Source organism: Camelus bactrianus, chromosome 12 (genome assembly GCF_048773025.1).
Source record: "Camelus bactrianus isolate YW-2024 breed Bactrian camel chromosome 12, ASM4877302v1, whole genome shotgun sequence".
NCBI lineage: Eukaryota > Metazoa > Chordata > Mammalia > Artiodactyla > Camelidae > Camelus > Camelus bactrianus.
The window spans coordinates 7,056,499-7,077,665 of NC_133550.1; the positions used below are offsets into that span (position 1 = coordinate 7,056,499).

At 56.2% G+C, this 21,167-nt stretch overlaps 1 protein-coding gene across 1 annotated transcript in view; it reads left to right on the forward strand.

Annotated features, from left to right (window-relative positions):
- LRP1 (LDL receptor related protein 1) overlaps positions 1 to 21,167 on the forward strand; it is a 76,248-nt gene that overhangs the window by 2,518 nt on the left and 52,563 nt on the right. Inside the window, exons 2-6 of the mRNA XM_074374574.1 lie at positions 6,194 to 6,316; positions 8,629 to 8,766; positions 10,862 to 10,981; positions 12,092 to 12,220; positions 12,341 to 12,604. Coding sequence (XP_074230675.1) covers positions 6,194 to 6,316; positions 8,629 to 8,766; positions 10,862 to 10,981; positions 12,092 to 12,220; positions 12,341 to 12,604 — 774 coding nt within the window. The remainder of the gene's footprint in view (positions 1 to 6,193; positions 6,317 to 8,628; positions 8,767 to 10,861; positions 10,982 to 12,091; positions 12,221 to 12,340; positions 12,605 to 21,167) is intronic.

A 21,167-nucleotide genomic window follows, 5' to 3' on the forward strand; every position in this document is an offset into this window, starting at 1 on the left:
GTTCTTTCCCATTCTGGGGGGGGGGGGGTGAAGGGGGCACTGTGCAGGCCTGGATGGCCATCGTGGGCCAGGGCAACCTAGGGATTCCTGTGTCCCCACTGCTGCCCTCATGCCCCAGGCCGACAGACACACAACTTTCTCCTTCCCTTTCCGAGAAGGGCACTTCCTGGCTCCAGTTTACCTGACTCAGTGTCTAACCTCCTTCCTGCTGCTATGACAGGCCTTGCTGCTTCCCCTCCAGGGGAGCAGCCCTAGGGGCCTCTCCACTGCTTCTGCCTTCTCTGCTGTGCGTGAACCCAGCCCCCAGAGTCCCCTTCTCTTTGGGGAGCAATGTCACTCCCTGCTAGTAGACAGAAGGGTGTACTTGCTACCTGGGAGGATGGGGAAACAGATGGGATTGGGGAATGGGGAGAGGGGTTACTGAAGTTCCTGCTGAGGTTAGGCACGTTTTGTAGTGGGGAGGGCAGCCCCAGGCAGATACGGCTGTGGGATGGGGGGTGACTGCCTCCCTCTCTCCAGCGCCTCTCCACACACCTCCTTGAGCCAGCGTATGACCAGTTATCAGACAAACTGGACAGTTGAAGCGGGTTTTGAGGCTGATGTGTTTGCCTCCTGGCTCTCTGATAGGCGATTTCGAATTCCTTCCTCCCTCCGTCGGGCTCAGAACCCTGAACACCTTCCCACCCTTGTCTTTCAAAGCAGGAGCATTGATCTGGGGATTGGAGGGGTGTTTGGATATTTGAGGCTGCTTCTCAAGACTTCCTTTTCTCCCAGTCTGGCTCCCCTTTTCTCCACTTTCTCTGTATTTTTTTGCTCCCAACCACTCCCCATTACTGGGCCGCTTAAGGATGTCAGTGAGAGCCCTGGCCGGAGCAAGATCCTATCCAAGTCTCCCCAACTCTTGAAAACCTCCCTCCTTACCTTTGGCAAACCATTCCTTATCAAATCTACCTTTCTTTCCTCCTGCTGTAGTCTCAGTCTTTGTATATCACCCAAGCCTAAGGCTTATTGCCCTCAGTAGTCTTGTCTCAGGGTCTCCCACCACCACCACCACTCCGTGGGCTTTCCAGCCCCCCAGCTCCGGATGGTGGGGTAGGGGTTGCTTATCACTCTTGAGGAATCTGGGTGCAGTTGAGTGGGACCATGCAAGGGTCCCTGACCCTAGTGGAGCTGGGTGCTGGGTATGAGTGTTTGGAGAACCTAGATCCTCGCCCCTGTGTTCAGTTCCAGATTTCAGCCCAGTTAGCAGGATCCTGCATTGTTTGGAGAAGGAAGCAGTTGGCTCCGGATTGTTTCCGGTGCAGTGACCCCAGGCCCCAGTGTAAAACCTCCCTGGGAAAGAGGTGAGGGCCTGTGGGGGCAGACATTTGTCCCTCTTGCACTCCCATGGGAGATGAGAATCTCTCTGAGGCCTTGGCTTCCCTGGCTCCAGTACTCCTTCCTCCCAGCCCTTCCAAGTCTGTGGGAGGCAGTGGCCCCTGCTCTGAGTCTCCCTTGGGTCAGACATTACTAGGTCAGGGACTCTGTCTGCCTAAGTCCCCCACCCTGAGTCTCAGGAATGTCGTTATTCTCCGGGTTCATCCCAAGACAACTGTGCCATTATCTTGGCAACCTCTGGGCTGAGACCCCCTTCCTGGTTTTTTTGCCTCTGTCTATCTATCATCGGTGTGTGCTGTCTTGGCCTCGCAGAACCTCTGTCTCTCATCCTCCTGATTCATCTCTTATCTCATCCTTCGTGGAATTCTCTGTCCTGTCTCTCTCGGTCTTTGTCTCTTGCTTTGTTTCTGACTGTCTCATCCACCTCCATCCCGGCCTCTTGGTCTCCTGAAATCTACTTGGGGGCAGAAGTCTCTCCTCGTGCTCGCCATTTTGGAGTTATTTTCCCCTCCCAGGCCAGACTTAGAATATCCAGTTTGGCAGTGAAAGTTCTCCCTCCGCTTTCCTCCAAGTTCCTCTCTCTTCTTCCCCCTCCACTAATTTTGGGGATGGATTTTGGAGAGTGTTTCTGGAAGAAGGGAACTTGATACCCTTTGTGGGTTGTGTAAAAGGGGGAAAGCAGATATTTCAGAAAGAAGGGCGGAGGTTAGACTTCTGGCAGAACTTCCTCCTGACCTGAGAACTGGAGAAAGGTGTGGGGAATGGGTCAGGCTCTGAGAACTTTTGCTCTTGCTGTGCGTAAGCCATGTGTGTATGTTGTGGGGTAGGTGGGGAAGGCTTCCAAAGGTCTGGTGAAAGATATGCTGACCTCTGGAGGCATTCAGGAGGTCTGATTTCTACTTGCAGGGAAAGGAAAAGATGGTAGGGAGGTCACTGGTCAGGCTGATGACCTGCTGAGTCAATATTGACTCAGGATGGAGGGGGAGACCCTTCCCCTCCCCCGGCAGTCCAAGCCATCCTGTCTGTCTGTCCAGGCCGCAAAGCAGAGGCCCAGACTCAGGAATGACAAAAATGTGTCTGAGCCTCACTGAGCTGCGGGAAGGAGCCACCCGGTAACACCCAAAATACATAAAATTCAGTGAAAAGCCCTCGGTTCTGGGTCTGGGAGGCCCTGCTGCTCCACCCCCAGACGCTTGGAAGTTCAGATTCTTGCAGGCTCAGCCCCTCACCCCCTGGCCATCCCTGACTCCCTGTTCCCTTAGATGTATCATGTGGTTCCCTTCAGAAAGCATCCCCCGACACACAGCCTACCTCTCCCTCTGCTGTGTCTGCTCTGGCAAAGGGCCCCTTGTATGCTTCCCCTGCTGAGGTCTCCCGGGCCAGGAAAGCTCCCCTCCCCTCCTCTCCATCTCTGCTCCCAAGGGAATGGGTGGGTTCTCCTCTGGAGGAGACTGCCATACCTCCCTGTCACCCTCTTTTCTCTGGTCAGGCACTCTTGCCGCCCTCCCCCACCCCACCCCCAAGGTCCCAGAATGGGACAAGACGACAGCCAAGGCTCGAGCAGGGCAGTGGGGTCTGTGTTGTGTCTGGATGCACACCCAGCCCTACACCTCCTGTTCTGGCTCCAGCTTGGTGGCCCTAGGGGCCATGGCTGGGCCGGGTGCCTGGGTTTGGGGGGGGCAGGGGTGTTGGCCAGAGTTAGCATGGCGGTCACATTCATCTCCGGGCAAAGCTGAGAACAGACAGCCCCTGTGTCCTGGCGTTCTCCTGCAGCCTCGCTCACTCTCCCTCTGTAGTCCTCTCCTCCTTCTCCCTCCTCTCTTTTCTCTTCTGTCCCTTCTTGTCCCTTTCCATCTGCTCCACCCTCTCCCCTCCTCTCTGAGGATCCCTGAAGGCCCCTGCCACCTCCTGCCATCCATCTCCCCTCTCCCACTGTCAGAGGCCCAGATACCCTCCCTGCCATTTCTCTTCTTCATCCTTTCTCATCCGGCTCCATCGTTATGGCCAGTGAGAAGCCACCTGTTCAGTTGCTAATCGCTCTGTGCCTCAGTTTGCTCATCTGTGTGTTGGGGATTGCCACGGTGCCCACGTCACAGGGTTATGAGGATCTAAGTGAGTTAATATGTATAGTGTTTCAGCTCAGGGGCTGACACCGAGTGACCGTGTTGAAAAGTGTTAGCTCATCTCCTTAGGAGGCCCCAAGTCTCATGAGGAGCGGGAGGCAGGGGAGGCCAGCAGCTGCTCCCAAACTTAGGGTAGTGTTCCCTCGTCTAGGGCCACAGAGGTGGGTTGTCTGGGTGCTGGCATCAGATGCAGAAGGCTCAGCCTAGGGGAGTGGGGTTGGCTGCTGGCTCTAAGCAGATTACAAGTTTCTTACCCCCCCCCCACCGCAGCTCCCTCCACCTCAGAGTGAGGCTTCCCTTGGCTGTGTAGACTGCCCCAAAGTAGGTTATTTGTTTCTTTCCTCCCCTCTCCTCCCCGAAGGAAATCAAAGACAGGCCTCAGCCTTCAAACTCGAGATTCTTAGGGCTTTTTCCACCATCCCTGGCAGGAAGGAAGTTCTTTCACATCTCTCTCCGAGATCCTTGTGCTGCCCTGGCCCTTAGGAGACGTGCACCCCTGTCCTTCATCCCTGGCCTGAGGGCGTGCTGCTGCGGGACAGGGGACAGGGGCCTGAGTGCCCCTCTTCCTTCACTCCCCATCCCCCACTCCCCTCCCTCCGCAAGAGCACATCTGGTTTGTGAATCTCTCTCATTCCAGCTTTCAGAGTTTGCCAGCTGCTGTTTCCTCTGCCGAGTTCAGGCCAAAAATGGGGGTGGGGGACAGCAGGAGGGACAAAGTGAGGGCCAAAGGAGGGGGAATCATGGCTGGGACGCAGAATGGAGGGGCAGTTGGAGTGACCAACCAGTGACCTCAGGCCTGGGGCTGAGTTCTACCCTGGGGAGGAGAGGGGGCGTGGACTACGTCCAGGTGGGGGGTGAGGGTGGCATGGGGGCCTTTCTGGGCTCCAAACAGCCCATCTGCCTCTGAGTCCCACTCCAGCCCCCTCTGTCCCGTCCCCCCCCCCCCCAGCCAGTCTCGGCTGGCCAGGGGAAGAGGACCGTTCTCCGGCATGCTAACTAGGCTGGCGGGCTCTTTCCCCGGGAAGACCTCACAGCTGGCCCAGTGGGGCAATGAACTCAGCATTATCCACCTCCTCAAGGGGCCTTTATTCCCTGCTCAGGGTGGGGGGTAGGGGAGGGGGACTCCGGGGTGGGGGGCCTGGCCAGGCCATCCTTGATGTGTTTCCTGAACTCGGCTCTCGTCCTGGCCAGGGGCCTGAGTGCAGTCCCCCGCTGCCAGAGATGGGGGTTAGGGAGGGAGGACGTCCTCTCAGCGTGGCTCCCCTCAGACTCCGTCCCTCCCTGCTCAGAGCCCTGAGCTCACTCCGCCCTGCATTCGAGCTGGTTGTGTACAGCTGTCTTCCTGGGGTTCTGTGGCTCCTGAGGGGCCACCCTGCTCCTCCCTGGCCCCCCCAGTGCCTAGCACAGTGCCCAGCACAGAGCTGGTCCCCAGGCATGATAGCCGAAGAGCAGGGGGACCGACACAGACAGAGGAGAGGGTGATGAAGGGCCAGGAGAATGGGTGAGGGTGAAGGGGAGGGGACCCTTCTTTCCCTGGAAGCCATGGTGATGGGATTGGCAGGAGCAACTCCTGAACATCTCTCAGGGGAAGTGAGGAGACTGGTGTGGACTGCTCTGGTTGAGCTTGGAGTCAGCTCAACTGGTGTGAGTCCTGGTTTTGTCACTTGCCTGCTGTGTGACCCACCCTCTCTGAGGCTTGGTTTCCTCATCTAGGAAATGGTGGATGTTAGTACTACCTACTTTGTCATTATTGTGGGGAGGATTAAATAAGATGATGCATGGAAAAAACCTGGTTTACCACATTTCCTGGCACATGCTGAGGTAACAGTAAGAGTTAGTGTTACCGTCCTTAATTCCTCCTTGGAGATGAGATAAGAAGAGGGGGTGGGTGCAGAGGGAAGCTGGTAGGGGTGAGAGGTTTGGGCAAAGAGGCCCTGGAGATAGGAACTTCAAGGGTCATCTGGGCTGTAACCAGCTCCTACAGGTCACTCCAGCCGTTCCCCAGCCCCAGCTCTCCAACTCTGTCATCCTGAGCAATCGTAGGTGCCTCTTACCTTGGGCGTCTGCTGAAAGTCTAACTGGCAAGGGAGGCTGTACCTGTAGATGACGGAGGTGGAGGCAGGGCTCTCTTGTCCTCCTGTACCTCTGCTAATACCATCTCCGAGCCACCACTGTGCCAAGGGCATCACATACACACTTGACATGCTGTCTGGGGGCCTGGTGGTTAGGAGCTGGAGATGAGCAGAGTGCTGGGTTCCAGGGACCACGAGTGTCCCAGAGGGCAGAGGAGTAGAGAAAGACCAGCTCCAGACCTCTTGTGGGATGGAGAGGAAGATAAAGGGAAAACATGTCAAAGGCCTTATCACTCTCAGTCCGCAAAGCCGGGTGTGCTGGTGTCTGATCAGAGTAACAGCAAAGAGCGAGGGCTTGGACCCTGAGGACTGGGCGAGGGCACACTGGACAGGCAACCTTGGGGACTAGGTAGGGGGCATCCTTCCCTTCCTCCCATCACAGGTACACAGTGTTCCAGGAGTGACCCCCAGCCACCTGCCCCAGCACATGGACTGTGGCTCAGAGTCTGGGCCAGATGGGGACTGATGCTAGGGAAGGAAAAAGAGTCCTTGGGGGCTTGAAGGCCACAGAGCTGGCCTCCATCCTTCATTCACATCCCTGTTTTCTTCCCTTGCCTCTAGTCCCTAAGACTTGCAGCCCCAAGCAATTTGCCTGCAGAGACCAGATTACCTGTATCTCGAAGGGTTGGCGGTGTGATGGTGAGAGGGACTGCCCAGATGGATCGGATGAGGCTCCTGAGATTTGTAAGTACCTTTTCTGGACCCATCCCCCACCCCCTGATTTGGTCCCTTTTCCTTTTGGCCCAGCAAGTTTGGGAGGAGGACATCTGAGCGCTAGCCTGGTGTGGACCTTGCTCTGTGATCGTTTGTTCATGACACAGCTGAAACTGTCCTCTCCCCCTCTTCAAAGAGCCCAGCATGGTGCTTGGTGTGCTCAGAAATGAGCTCCCTCAGCCGCTATACCCCCATGCCTGCCAGAGACAATGCTCTCTGGGCTGACAGCTTCGCGGGAAGGAGAGACCCCAGCCTCCCTTCCCTTCCAACTCTTCCCTCTTCTTCCCACCGCTGAGCCTCCTGATGGTTGATGAGCGCCCCCAGGTCTCGCCAGCAGGCCTTGCCTCCCCTTCCTGTCCTCAGGCTCCCAGGCCAAAGGCCACTGGCTCCAGCTCACTCCTTGCCAGAAGCCCCACCCCCGAGCATTTCCCGCTCTCCCCCCGCCCCCTGCCCTCAGTAAGTGGTGTAATCAGAGGCAGCTGTTTAAACTGGGAGAAAGGTCCCCACCCAGCCTTTACCCTGCCAGTGGGGGGTGGAGGACTTGCTGGCAGGACCCTAGAGTCCTGGGCAGCCGGCAGAGTCAGGGGGTCTCCACCTTCAGCCTCTCCCCTGCGTGGCTAATCTGCGCCGGGCTCTAGGGGACTCTGAATTTCTAGGTATCTCTGTTCTCTCTCCAGTTTTATCCTGCTCCAGCCCCAGCCCTACACCCTCACCCGTAATTATCAGGGGTAATTTTAGGGCCAGAAAGGGAGCCACCAGTTCTCTCTGCCTCACCCCCATACCCTGCCCTGGCGGCGCTGGGGCTGGGGATAGTCTGCAAGTGTTTCTGTAGTGGGGTGGCTCAGCCTGGAGCATCTTCTTGTCTGATGCCGCCTTTATGCCCCAGATTTCTGACCCTGATGCTTGGCGTTAAGAGTAAAGGAAGCCATGCAGAGGGGCTGGATCTATCTTTTTATCCATTCTTCATTTAGTTTGATGCAACCCACCTTATACACATCCCACACTCCCCCCACTCATGCACACTCCCAGACCCATCACACTCACACTCAGCCCCTCCCAGGCACTGACTCACCCATCCCCCCGACATACATAGACAGGCAGATTTCAACACTGACACACTCTCACAGCAACGCAGAATCAACATCCTCAAATGAGGATGCAGAAACACAACCTGCACTCAGACAGATGCCCCGAGACACACACTAACCCAGACTCACTCCCAGAAGGACATGGAAATGCACCAGCACACGTGGAGACTCACACATTCACCCTGACTCCACACCTCCCCACCTGTGCGTGCAGACTACCCCCCCCCCCCGGCACAGGCGGACGGGTGCACTCGCACACAGACACTCCCTCACTCACACCCTGTCCAGGCTTGGGAGCCTATGGGCTATGGTCTCTCCCAGCCCAGAGGCTCAGCCAGCATCCTAGCCCACTTGGCCTCCTTAGAATTCCCTGAGGAGCTCTACCCTGCCCTCCCCCCAGCCCATCTTCTTGGGCAACAAAGGAAGTACCAGAGGTATCATCGGGGGGCCACACCTTTGACCCTTTCCAAATCCTTCCATCAAGCAGACAACTCTGGGACTGGGGTCTAGAACAGTGCTGCCCAATAGAAATATAATGCAAGCCACGTATACAATTTTGAAATTTTCTAGTAGTCACATTAAAAAAGGTAAAAATAATCCGGTGAAATTTATTTTAATTTTATTTTACCCAATGTATCCAAAATATCATTTCAGGATGTTATTCATGTAAAAGTATGAATGAGATCATTTGAGCTCTTTTTGTGGGTGTGGTATGAAGTCTTCAAAAGCCAATGTGCACTCTATACTTACAGTTGGAGCCAGTCACATGTCAAGTGTCTGACAGCCGCATGCAGCTGGCGCTGCACATTGGACAGTGCAGTTCTAGACGGCTTGGTCCGGCTCTCAGCCCCCGGCCCCGTGACCCGGGGAGCTATGGGAAGGAGGGGTCCTTTGTACCCTGAGTGTAGAACGTGGAGACGTGGGGGCCCACAGGCGTGTGGCATTTGGGGAGTGGACTCTTTGCTGAAGGCCTAGTTCTCCCCGCCAGCTGGTGGCTCCCACCCAGGTGTGTGGCTGCTGTCAGGAGTGATGCAGAGGAGCCCCAGCTGAAAGAATCCAACCACCCGCAATGCCCCTGAGATCTAAAAAGTGCAGGTGTCTAGACTCGTCTCAGTTCTGCATCCCCTCCCCTGGGAACAGCTGGCCAGACGGCCTCTAGAGCTTGGTCGCGCTGGCCTTTCCATCTGCCCCCAGGTCCACAGAGTAAGGCTCAGCGATGTCAGCCGAACGAGCACAACTGCCTGGGCACCGAGCTGTGTATTCTCATGACCCGCCTCTGCAATGGGGTCCAGGACTGCGCCGATGGGTCAGATGAGGGAGCCCACTGCCGAGGTAAGGGCTCTTCCCCCTCTCCCGTCCCATCCGCCAGGTGGTTGCAGTGAGTTCTCAGCTGGGCACCTGATGAGTTTGGAGGACTGCCATCCGAGGTCTGTCCTTGCACCTTCAAGGGGGATGCGGCCTTGCCCTGCTCCCCTGCACAGAACTGCCACCAGATAGCAGCCCAAACAGTGGATTGGAGCGTGGTCCGCGGCCCATGGGCCTCAGGGCGGGCCCTGGCCTGGGCCCGCCTCTGCTGTGTGTGCTTGGACCAGTCATTACCTCTCTCCAGACCCCCGTTTCCCACCTGTAAAATGAGAGCTTTGTACTAGATCAGTGTTTTTATACTTTTTATTTTTGTAAATAGCGGGGGTCTTGAAGCTGGGGCTGGGAGGGTCTGGAGCTTTGTCCCCCTGCCTCCCCTGCCAGGGCTCCCGAAGCCACCCCCCAGGAAGTGCAGGTCTTTGAGGCTTTCTGAAGCTGCTCGATGGGAAAGCCACTCAGGCTGAGGAGGGCACACTAGGGTGATAGATTAGGCTTCCTTCCCGTCTGTAACTCAGATTCCCAGCTCTGCAGTTCTTCCTCTGCAGGCGCTCATGGCCCAGGAAGAGCCTGGATCACATGTGAGCAATGGAGGAGGATTTCCCTGGGAGGAGGCAGAACCTCAGGCCTGTGAGGCAGGGAATAGTGACTTCTCCCTTCTGCTGCCCCCAAGGTCTCGGCTTGCAGCAGGAAGCTGGCTTTGCAAGGCTCTGGGCAAGCCCTAGGGGTAGGGGAGTCTTGGGGAGGGAGAGACAGTGCCCTGTGCCTATAATGCATGTCAGAAAACATCTGCCTGTGGGAGGAGACACATCTGGACCCTGTTCACTGAGGGCAGGGCGTGTGGAGCAAGGGAGTTTATGAAAGATTTTTATCCTTTCCTCCGGTTGATTTTGCATGTTTTGGTCGGAAGCTCGTGGGATGCGATGCAGAGTGTGGGCCTAGGGGCTGCCTTCAGTTACCACGCACACTCCATCTTATCGGATGGCGCGTGTTCAGGTTGGCTTGCTTTTGAATACCTTGTCAATATCAAGAACAACCAAGAATCTCAAAGACTGAGGGTTTGAATTTCCTTCTCTGACATTACAGAGGTTGGACCTAGTCACCCTCCCACCCCATATCCAGGAGAACTCTTTTCTAGATTTTCCAGAACAAACACTATTTCCCCACTTTGTGAGGAAGGCTGGACAGGCAGCACATTTGGGCTCTCGGGCGGAGGTCGGCAAGAGAAGGAATGACCCGGGCCTGGCCCCCCATCCCAGCTCCTCCTGGCAGGCTTAGAGCCTCTAAACGTCTTAGCATCTCAGGCAGTGCTTTCCTAGGTGGGAGGGGGGGTAGGGGTGTGAGGCTGCTGGACAAAGGGGTCTTTGTGGCCAGGCCGCCTGGCCCCACGCAAGGCCATTAATTGGGTCGCTGGTCTGGGGGGGCAGCTGCTCTCCCACCTCTTCCCCCTCCTGCCTCATTCCCTTCTGTCTCCCCTGTGGAAGTGGGTCATTGGCAGGAGGAAGAGTGGAGAAGTGTCCCGAGGGAACCAGTTTTGCTCCTCCTCCCATCCTCTACCTGGGCCTTGGGCCTTCTCTCGGAGGCCTCTCGGGCTCAAGGGATGGGTTGCAGGGGTGCTTCCAGACCAGAGCTGGGGTCCTGCAGGGAAAGACTCGATTCCATGCCCATTCTTCACCCTCAGCCCCGAAGCCAACATTGTAGTCCCGGGCAGTGCAGGCAAGAGGCATGTGAAGGGGATAAGGCTCACTGTCCCTGCTCCCTGTGGACCCCAGCAAAGAACCAGAACCCCTCTCCATGGGAACAGAAGGAGTACAGAGCAGCCGGAGCAGGGAGATGTGGGTTCTAAACCATAACTGGCTATGTGACCTTGGACCTGTCTCATACCCTCCCTTGGTCTCAATTTCTTCACTTGCAAAATATAGTCGATGCTTCCTGAGCCCCTTCAGCTCCGGCGCTGCAGGCCTGGGAAGTGGTTTCCGAAGGGTTGGCGGGAGTTGGGGGAAGGTTGCAGTCTGGGTGCTGCTGCCAGGTCTGGGGGCCTGAGTGTGTGTCACCTGACCCCACACAGAGCAACGAGGACAGTGTTCTCATCTGGGTTGCCAGCACCACTGCGTCCCCACCCTCAACGGGCCCACCTGCTACTGTAACAACAGCTTTCAACTACAGGCAGACGGCAAGACCTGCAAAGGTACGTGTGCACACGTGTGCAGGCCGGGGGTGGGGGCGGTGGGCCTGGATGGGGAGGAGCAAGCCGGGGAAGGTGCAAGCAGGGGGCGGGGCTACGTGCGTGACAGCCTCAGGGCATGCTGTGGGCCCCTCCCCCAGACTCTTTAAAATTCATCTTAAAATATATGTCATATGTGAGTTTTCTTGTAAAAAAATAAATAAGTAAATCCTTATAGATAAAACCAAAGTCCCCTTTGACAAACCCTCTTCAGTTCTGGTCCTTTTCCCATCTCTCTGGAGGGCCGATACTTTTTGTTACCAGTTTGCTGTCTGCCCAGGCCTTCAACTGTCCACTTGTACAGTTGAATGTACTGTTTACCTGTATGTGCCCTTTTTTACATAAATATCATGCTGTACATATCTTTTTTCAATTTTTTCACCCAGTATGTTCTAGAGATTTTTCCCTATTAATACGTAGAGATCTACCTCATTCTTTCAAAAACCACTGTCGTGTGTGGCGGTCGCCACAGTTTACTTGGCCGTCTCCCTGTCGATGAGTAAAATGTTCCCAGTTTCTCTCTGTTACAAACAATACAAACTTTTCTGTTTTAAATTTACCTCCCTTGGGTCTTTGCACAAGTGCCACCTTCTCAGTGAGGCCATCTCTACCCCTCTAAAGTTGCACCACCACCGCCTGCATTCGCTGTCCCCTTTCTCTGCTTAATTTTTTTCCATAGCACCAGTCACTTTTCATTGCATAGCTTCTAAAATGTAATTTACCTATTGTAATAACAATATTTCATTTATTATCGGAATTTGTTTCTTGAGAGCAGCAGTTTGAATCTATTTTATTTACTGATGTATTCCAAGAGCCTAAGACAATACCTGGCACATAGTAGGTACTCAAGAAGACTTTTCTGAATGAATGGATGATACACACATATGTGGATACTTGTCTTGGGTAGATTCCAAGTCTGGATAAAGTTTGCACATTTCTTGTTATAATAGGTTCTGCTAAATTGTCCTCCGAAGCAGCTGTAGGGATGGACACACCCCTGGTGGTGTCTGAGGGCACTCCCTTCCCTGCCCTTGGCGTGCTGGAAATGACCATGCGCTTGCCTTTTCCCGGCAGACTTTGACGAGTGCTCGGTGTACGGCACCTGCAGCCAGCTGTGCACCAACACAGACGGTTCCTTCACATGCGGGTGTGTAGAAGGGTACCTGCTGCAGCCAGACAACCGCTCCTGCAAGGCCAAGAACGGTAGGCGGGGTCACCTGTGGCCATGATGCCAGGCACCTTCAATGTTGTTCCCTGATGGGGAGTGGCCAGAGAGGTCCCAGGGCCACTTGCTGCATTGACCCTTCCCTCCTTCATCTACAGAACCGGTAGACCGGCCCCCTGTGCTGCTGATTGCCAACTCGCAGAACATCCTGGCTACATACCTGAGTGGGGCCCAGGTCTCTACCATCACGCCCACTAGCACACGGCAGACCACAGCCATGGACTTCAGCTACGCCAATGAGACTGTGTGCTGGGTGCACGTTGGGGACAGTGCTGCCCAGACACAGCTCAAGTGCGCCCGCATGCCTGGCCTGAAGGGCTTCGTGGATGAGCACACCATCAACATCTCCCTCAGCCTCCACCGTGAGTCACCTGCTCCAGCTGGGAGAGCAGGGAGGGCAGGGGAGGTGGGCAAGACGGAGCCTGCCTGGGACAGAGACAGGGGGTTAGACAGGATGACCCCTGTCTGGGGCAGGAGCCTGCACAAAAGCCCCTGACTGAGGCCCGGGCAGGGGCTGCACGTGATGACACTTGTTTGGGGTCAGGGCAGAGTCAAGGCTGTGCTTCCTTCCTCCCTTGGAGCTGAGTCTGTGATGGTGCCTGCGTTTGTGGCCCAGGGCTGAGGAGGGCCTCCCAGGAGAAGTGCCCAAATGGGCAATGACTGGTCAATCTCCAGAGGCCAGGGACTGTCCCTTTTCAGAGAGAAGAGGGTTGATTCGTCTCAGAGGGGCTTTCCCAAGCAGCGACAGCCAGGGCAAGGGAAAGAAGGGGCCAGGCGCGGGAGGAGCCTGGCTAAGCTGTGGCTGAGGGCAGAGGAGCTGGGCCGGGCTGGGTCCACCTTCACCTCCATTGCTTCCCTTGGGGGCATCGCCAGAGTGGACTCCGTGCTGCACCACAGCTGTGGGGTCCCTGAGGCTGTTTCTGGGGGCCTTTGTGGCAGGAATGAGCCCAGAGGAGGAGCCATGAGCACTGGGGCCATGTGAGCGGGTCTAAGATGTCTCAGATGTTCCCCTGGGGGCTCTGTCCGGTGGATGTGCTTTGCTGTCTCAGAGGTGGAAGAGGGGGTGTTGCTGGGGGTGGGGCCAGGGCACAGATCTGTTGCCCGGGGCAGTCCTGCTCATCTCCGATGCTGCTACATAAACAAACAAAACATCTGGCACCATCACATTTCCAGGAAATGCACCACAGGGCTGAGGGGGAAAATCTGGCCTGTGGTTGATCTGACCCCCAGGACAGTGGGTAACTTGATCTGTGACCTTTAGTAAACCAGAACTCCCTGTCCCTGCTTTGGTTTCCTGATCTGCACAATGGGTTTAAGCTTGTCTGTTGAGATCAGATAAATTTAAATGAAAGCCAGAGGTAACTAGAGGACGATGCACACGAGGTTTAAGACGGGGAACTTGGGGCCTGTCTAGAAGATCTTTAAGTTCCTTCACTGGGTTCTCATATGATGATCCCCACAGAAGACAAAAACCCCAGGAGGACACAAGGCTTAGTCCTTGGGGGAGCAGGGAGGGGTTCCTCTGAGAGCCCTGACCCTCTGCAGCCTCGTCATGTGGTCCACACGTCGGCTGCAGCCCCTCCAGAGCATCCCAGTGGGGCCCTGGGCTGTTGGTGACCAAGGCTCACCTGTGATAGACGTGTCCTCCTTGGAGTGCTGGGCGGGGGGGCTGCCATACCTGTGTGGCTGAGCTCTTGAGGGGGCAGGCAGCTCAGGGAACCCCATGGCAGGTAGGGTGGGATTAGGGTGAGACCCCGTGAGACAGCTGCCCTCTCCCTGTTGCTTGTTGACGGCCCCACCCAACAGGCCTGTCTGGGCAAAACAGCTCCAGCCGTTCCCACCCTGGCCTTGCCTCAGGGCCAGAGGATGTGCTGGTGGGCTTGTGGGTAGGCAGCTGGTGGGGGTGCCTGATGGGGACCTTCTCAGCTTTTGCTCTGGCCTGGCCCCTCTCCTGCCTGCCTCCCCAGGCGAAGGAGGAAATAACCACAGGCGGGTACCCCTCCCTTGGCAAACAGAACCTTGCCTTCCAGTCTGCAAGATTCGTTGGGCCCCTCTGGGGCAGAGTCCAGGAGGCCAGAAGAAACCAGACAGAAGGTTCTGGGGATAAATGCTAGTGGGGCGAATGAATGGGTTCCTCTTGCCCCAGCCTCTGTCCCTTCCTCCTGCCCTACCCCCACCCCACGCCCCATGCCGCCTGAATGTCTGGCTGTCACCCTGAGGATGGTTGTTTTGCTCTCATCCCACAAACTAATTATGGGCCCTGAGCTGAGGATGTCGGAAGTGTCTCTCCCCACCCTCCCCCATCCCTAGTTCATCCCCCTTCCCAGGAGAGGCTGAATGGCCTGCCCTGGTGTGCAGGATGGCTGGTCCCGGGTACTCACCTGTGCAGTGGGCTGCTGGCCTGTAATTAGCTCCCCCAGGGGCCTGAAGAAGAAAGGCTGCTGCCTTCTCCTGCTTTCTCTCTGCCCTCTGGGGGAGCCCTCCCTGCAATCATGCCGTTCTTGGCTGACTGTGACCTTCTTGGGACCCCTGGGCTGAGCCCTGTGCAGGAGGGAGGAGTCTGACAATGGAAAGGTGCTGGAGCCCAGAGCCCAGAGGCTGAGAGAAGCCCGCCTGCTGGTGTGGGAAGAAGGGGAGGCCTGCCCTGGGGAAAGCTCTGGAAACAGAAATAGAATAGAAAGGAGGAAGGAGGCCAGGAAGTGAGCCTGGTCCACATGGGCCCTGTGGCACGTGTGAGCCAGGCCTGCTCTGAGTCCGGAGCCCTTGGACGGCCCCTTCCAGGCCCCGTGCTGGCGGTCAGCGCAGCTTCAGTGAAAGGCTCTGTGGAACAGGCTGAGGGTCGAAGTCCTGCTTCTTCCTGGCTTAAGCCTAGCTCCTTCTCTCTTCCCACTCAGGAGTGGGGAGAGACCCACTGACCACATCCCCACTCGTTCTGACAGGTGTGCGTGTGTGCGCGCGTTTTCCTCCCTTAACGGGGGCTGGGCTGGCAGCCCTTTCTCCCCCGGCCCGTGTCTTTCATTGGCCTGGGATATGGGGTGGGGGTCCAGGGGGCTCGGTCCTCATCTCTGCCCCTCCCTCCTGGAGTGTAATCCCAGGGCCCAGCCTTCGCCCTGCTGCTGCCCCAGCAGGACGGGGAAGTCTCTGAGGACTCCGATCCCATGACTGCAGAGTGTGGTAGGGGGAGCCGGGTACCCTCAGGGAGGACCGAGGCCCACCCCGAGGGTTTACTAATGCCTTCCCCAAAGTGGGAGACCTTGATTTTACGTCGTATATGGACGTGCAGTTTTAAAATTATTATAGTTATGTTTTTATTTAATACCCATTAAGAAACACCTACAACTAACATATCAAATCTGTAATTTCATAGATTGTTTAGGATGCAGCAAAGTAAGAAAAGTGAGTTGCTTTAAAGAGATAGTAAGTAAATGGCAGAGCAAGCTGTGCATAAACTTGGCAAGCATTTTGAAAGTGACAGACAAAAGACTGAAGTTCTAGAAACTTCCAGAGGCATCTACAGACCTCGTTTGCCCACCTGCCCCCTCACTTCTGACCACCCTCTCAAGGAACCACAGGCCCTGTCCAGCCCCCTGCAGGGCCGCCCCGAGGCAGGGCTGGAGGTCAAGTGTACTGACTCCACCCACCCGACCCCAGCCCCGCATTGCCTAGGCTTCGCTCTGACCTGCCCTCGAACTTTGCGGATGTTTCCACTGTAGAAAGAACGAGAAGGGACTGCAGGAATGGGGCCCTGGGAAGGTGTGTGTGTGGTGAGGGGAGGTTCTGAGGTTGCAGATAGAGGCCTTGAAGGAAAGAAGTTTTGCTGAAGTCACTTGGTTTGGGGCTGTGTGTGAGGATGCTCTGGAGGGCCCCTCAGGGGTCCTAGGGTTTCTCGCCTGCACCGAGCTGCGTGGGGAAGAGGAGGTAGGCGAGGAGGCCCAGAAAAGGCCTCCTAGGCTGCAGGCAGCAAGGTTGCGAAATGGGTCCCCAAGTCCAGCTGGCCAACTTCACTTTTCCCTCCCTCCTTTTTTTTTGGGGTGTGTGTGTGTGTGTGTGTGTGTGTGTGTGTGTGTGTGTGTGTTTAAAATCACAACAGGAAATAAGGCAGTGATTTGTCTAGAGAAGGGGCAGAAAGAGGGTAACTCCTCAGAGTCTAATGGAGTAGCTTGCCCACTGGAAGGGGAGCTGTCTTCCCCCTGAGCTGGGCACCCCAGGCCCTCTCAGCCCCTACCCCACACTTCAGTGCCACATATGAAAACCAGCCACCCACTTCTTTGGCCTTTCTCACCTACCGGGTGTCAGAACATTTTGGGGCTCTGGCCGGCCTACTCTTCGGCACCCCTACCCCGCCGCATTCTGGTGTTTTGGCTTCCCATTCCCGTTTCCTAATCATTTAACGGCCCTTCTCTCCTGTTCCTGGCTGGGCCAGCCCTGTGTCTCCCGGCACAGCTCCAGCCCTGTCCTCTCCTCCCCCGCTGTCTCCTTGAAGTTGCCTCTCCACCCAGCCTGCTCCCAACAACCCCCTCCCTGTTTTCAAGCCAAAGGAAGTAACTTAAGCAAGAGAGATGTGTTTTAGGGCCGAGCACGGATTTCTCAATAGAGGGAAGACCCTAGTTCTGATTCTGAATCAGAGCTGCAGAACCCAAGTGTCTCATCCCCCGGACCCAGGACCGATAGCCTGTGTGGACCTGGGCCAGGCAGGGGAGGGGAGTGGGGCTGGAATTACAGGCAGGGCCAGAAGGGGGCCCAGAGGACAGAGCTGACGCCATGCGGCAGAGCCCCTGGACTTGCTGGTGGATCAAGAAGAGCTGAAGTCAGGACCCAGCAGGAAATAGGAACACGAGGACATGCCATTGAGCTAAGCTTCTGCCGGGCCTGGCGATCACCTCCCTGCCTGCGAAGGCCCCGCACTCCTGATCATCTGCCCCAGCCCTCGGGTGCGACTCCAGAGTGGCTCTGACGAGCAGAAGGGTGCCTGACAAATGTCTTGTCCCACTGCTGTGGGCATCCCAAGGCCAGAGAAGGAGGATCCTGGCAGTAGAAGGGAAGGGAAAAAGTGATGTCCCAGCTCTAGGACAACAAAGTGAGCACTCAGTGCTCAACAAATATTTGTTGAATGAATCAGTACGTGTGTCAGCCACTGGGGACAAAATGAAAGACAGTGCCCTGCCCTCACAGGATTTGTAGTCAGGTAAACAGGCTGTGATAAAAGGAAATACTGGGGCTTATACAGAAATCTTCCATCTGGGGGCCTGAACTGAGTCTTGAAGAATAGTAGGTGTCAGCCCCAAACTGCCCACATTCAGGGCCCACCTTTAGTCAGGAGGCCACAGGGCTCTGTCTGGAGGCACAGATGGAAAGGTAGGGAAGAATGGGGTTGAGGTGAGAGAGGAGCAGACGATGGTATGAACAGCAGTGCCTATTTGTGGAGTGTTTACTGTGTGCCAAGCTCCGTGCTAAATGCTGTTAAAGTACCATCCCATTTTACAGATAAGCAAACTGAGACTCAGAGACATCAAGTAACTGCCCGTAGTTCCACAGTTGAAAGGCGACAGAATCTGGATTCAAACCTAGGCCGTCAGTGTCTGGAGACCGGCTGGGCCCAGGGCAGAGCAGAGTGATGGAGAGGCAGGGCAGTTCCTGGGATAAGGGCCAGAACACCACGTGTTCGCTGGGGCTGTGGTTAAGGTGGAAATGAGATTTTCCTTCCTCATCCAGGGACCTTGTACCCTATTCTGCAATCTTTGGGTGTGTGGATGTGTTTGAGGATATTCCTTCAAGGTGTAGAGGCTCTCTTCCTTCCCCAGATTTATTTTAGGGAGAGTGATTGGAATCCTGCTGCTAAAGCTAGGGTCTTCGGGGAGTGGGGTGGGAGCTGTTGGGTGTTTTTTTTGTTTTGTTTTGGAAAGCAGCCACTAGGGAAATGCCTCCTGAACGGTGTGAAGGATGAAGTTGAGAAAAGCTGGAGTTGTGGGGAGCATGGAGTGCTGAGCATCGGGGTGGGGGTGGAGGGGGGCCCAGCAGTTACGAACACACACCCCAGGTCTATTCTGGGGCCTGGAACTGAAAGTCCTTTGCGACATCACAAACAGGCTGTGGTCTTTCCTCTGTCTCATTGCCCTCCCAGCTTCCTAGCCTCCTTCTCTGCGCTGGGATCCTTGACCCCTCAGTCCCCAGACCAGCCCCAAACTCCTCCCACCCCATGGCACCCCTCCCCTTGAGTTTACCTGAGATTCTCCCATCTTCAGGATTTGGGGCCTTTGGCCAGAGCCCCTCTGGAGGGTGCTATGAGATGGGTCAGTCCTGGGAAGGCTGTGCTGCGAGGGGACAGCTACCCTTTAGGTGTGTGGGGCCAGAATGCTCGGATCTTCCAGGCCAAAGCCCCAGACTCCACTTGCCCCCCAACCAATGCCTCAGGACAGAAGCAGTGGCCCAGACACTCCCTGTGGGGACCCCAGCAGGGGAAGTTGCCCTCTTCCAAGCCCATGTCACTGTGCTTGGAGTGGGAAGAGTAGCCAAGTGCATGTGTGCGTGTGAGTGTGTGTGGTGGGGCGGGCAGAGGAATCTGGACTTCAGGAGAGAGGAAAATAATGTGGCGGAGGGGGGTTGGATAACAAAGGATTTTAACTTGCAACTAATAGTCTCCAGCTGCAAAAATACCAAAGGGGAGGCCAGGCCGGGCTGGGGACTCCAGTTCTTGCCAATTCCTCACCGGCCTGCTGAGTGGGGCCCTGCCTGGCCTTTGGGAGGTGGAAGGGGAGACCAGCCAAGGGTAAATATCCGAGAGCAGGGACGCTCCCTCTGCCTTCCTTCCCGGAATTGGCACGGAACCCGGGCCAGGAGGGAGGCTGCAAGGTCCTGAGGCTGGGGGGAAGGATGTGGTGCTGCACCTGGGATGGGAGTATTGGATCTCTTCAGATTTCTTCCTCCTCCCGTGTTGCCGCAGGAAGGGTGGATGGGGTTGCAGAGTGTTGCCAGTCTTGGAGCTGGGCAGTGACTCAGGGAAGCTTCAGGAAGTTGCACAGAAGGACACAGCTGCAGCAGCTGGTGCTGAGGAAACGGCTTCGAATGATGAAGTTGGTCTGCATGCCAGTAGCCCCCAGACACCCACTGTGCCCACCAAGTAAAGGGCGCCCAGCCCTGTTTGCCTCTCAGCCATCCTGCTGGCTGCCTGGGGCTGCAACAGGCTCCCCCCTACCCCGGCCTCTGGGGACTTTGGCTTCCTCTGGATGCGGCCCAGCAGCATTCATTTTCATCTGTTTTCTCTGAGGGAACAGTATGGGGTCATTTGCTCCTCTGACCCCTGTGCTGGGCCCTCTTCCCGCCCAGCCTGGGACCCGCGCTCCCAGGCTGTTCTGCCCCTCTCTCTGACCTTGTCAGGGCAGGACAGCCCCAAGGCCCCGAGGAGAGAGTGGCTGGGCTTGGGAGTGTATCATCTTGGGGTGGGGCTCAACAGGGGGGACCTGAAGAGGAAACTAGTTTGATGAGAACCTCAAATTGGCTGTTTCCCTTCCTCCCTCAGCCTAAGTCCTGTGACTGTGAGTCAGTGTTGGGGCCTGGCTGAGTTCCTAGGGAGCCACGTTCCTGTTCCCTTTGCCCTCCCCGCCCCTCCACTGACCCACTGTTAGGAAACAGGCCCTGTATCCCTGTGGGGAGGACGGAGGATTAGGGAGGGTTGAACGGAACACCTAGTCATTATACCTGTAGCTGTGTGGGGATAGAATAATCCTTACTGGGTTGAGTGTGGCTAGTGGGGGTTTCAGTTAAAAAAAAAAGTTCCAGCCAAAGGCAGGTCCTCCAAAGATTCTTTTACTTGGGGAAATTGGAGGTGGAGTGCAGGGCAGGGGTCTCAGGGAGTCACTGTCTTGGAAATTTCCCAGCTTGCAAGAGGCATTACCCCTGATGGTGGTAGTTGGAGGGGTAGTGGGTGGATGTGAGCCAGTGGGTCCTGGAGAGAAGTAGCCCCCCCCCCCACCGAGGAGGCCAGCAGGGGTCCCACCCCCAGACTTCCTGCTGCCCTGGCCCCACCTCTACTCTCTGAGGCCCTTTTGGCCTCTTCCTTCTCTTCCAGAGATGGCGTAGGCTGAGTGTGGGCACCTGGTCTCCATCCCCCTCCCCAGCTCCCACCCTTCGGTAGCACCCCCTCTTTCTGAGCCACACCTCAGTTGCTGCCAGCGTCCTTTGATGGCCCTCCTCCCATGTGCTCTCTCCTGCAGCCCAGAATCTTATTCCCCACTCCTTCCCACGGTCACTAGGACGTGAGGAAATTGAGCAATAGAGACTTTGAAGAAATAAGGGAATGGGAGCAAGTACTGAAAGTTTGGCCCATGTCACTAGTTGCAACCTTCTGCTGCCGTGAACCTTCCCTTTTCCACCTCTGGCGGCCCTGTATTTGGACTCTCTTCTCTCAGATTGGATGTACTGTGAGCGCCCTGCTTTTCCGTTTTTAATATCATGCAGCATGGGCAGCTTCCCGTCAGTGCTCCTGGCTAGCATGAGACCACCTCACTTACTGTACAAAGTTGATGGAAGTCTAGCCAACAGCAGGGACGTGTGATGTTTTACTAGCCTGAGTGCTCGTCTCAAGTGAAAGCAGGTTTAAAAAATACTGGAATGAGCTAGGAGACCTGTCCTCACTGCCTTCTGGAACCCCAAGAAGATGGTCCCGTCCAAGGAGGGGCTAGAGTTGGGGAGACCTGTCACTCAGCCAGCCAAGGTTTACTCAGCGCCCTGCATGCCCACCCTGAGCTCGGCATGGGCAGCAGGGCCGTGGGGGAGGCTACTCAGAGACTTCTCTTTGGAGAGACTAGGTTGGTGAAGGCGACCAAGAACACAAGACAAAATGTGCTGCTGCCTGGAGCTCTCACAGGAGCTCAGGGAGAGGACAGCCGTGGCCTGGGTGGTAAAGGAGGGCGCCCCCGAGGAGGTGGG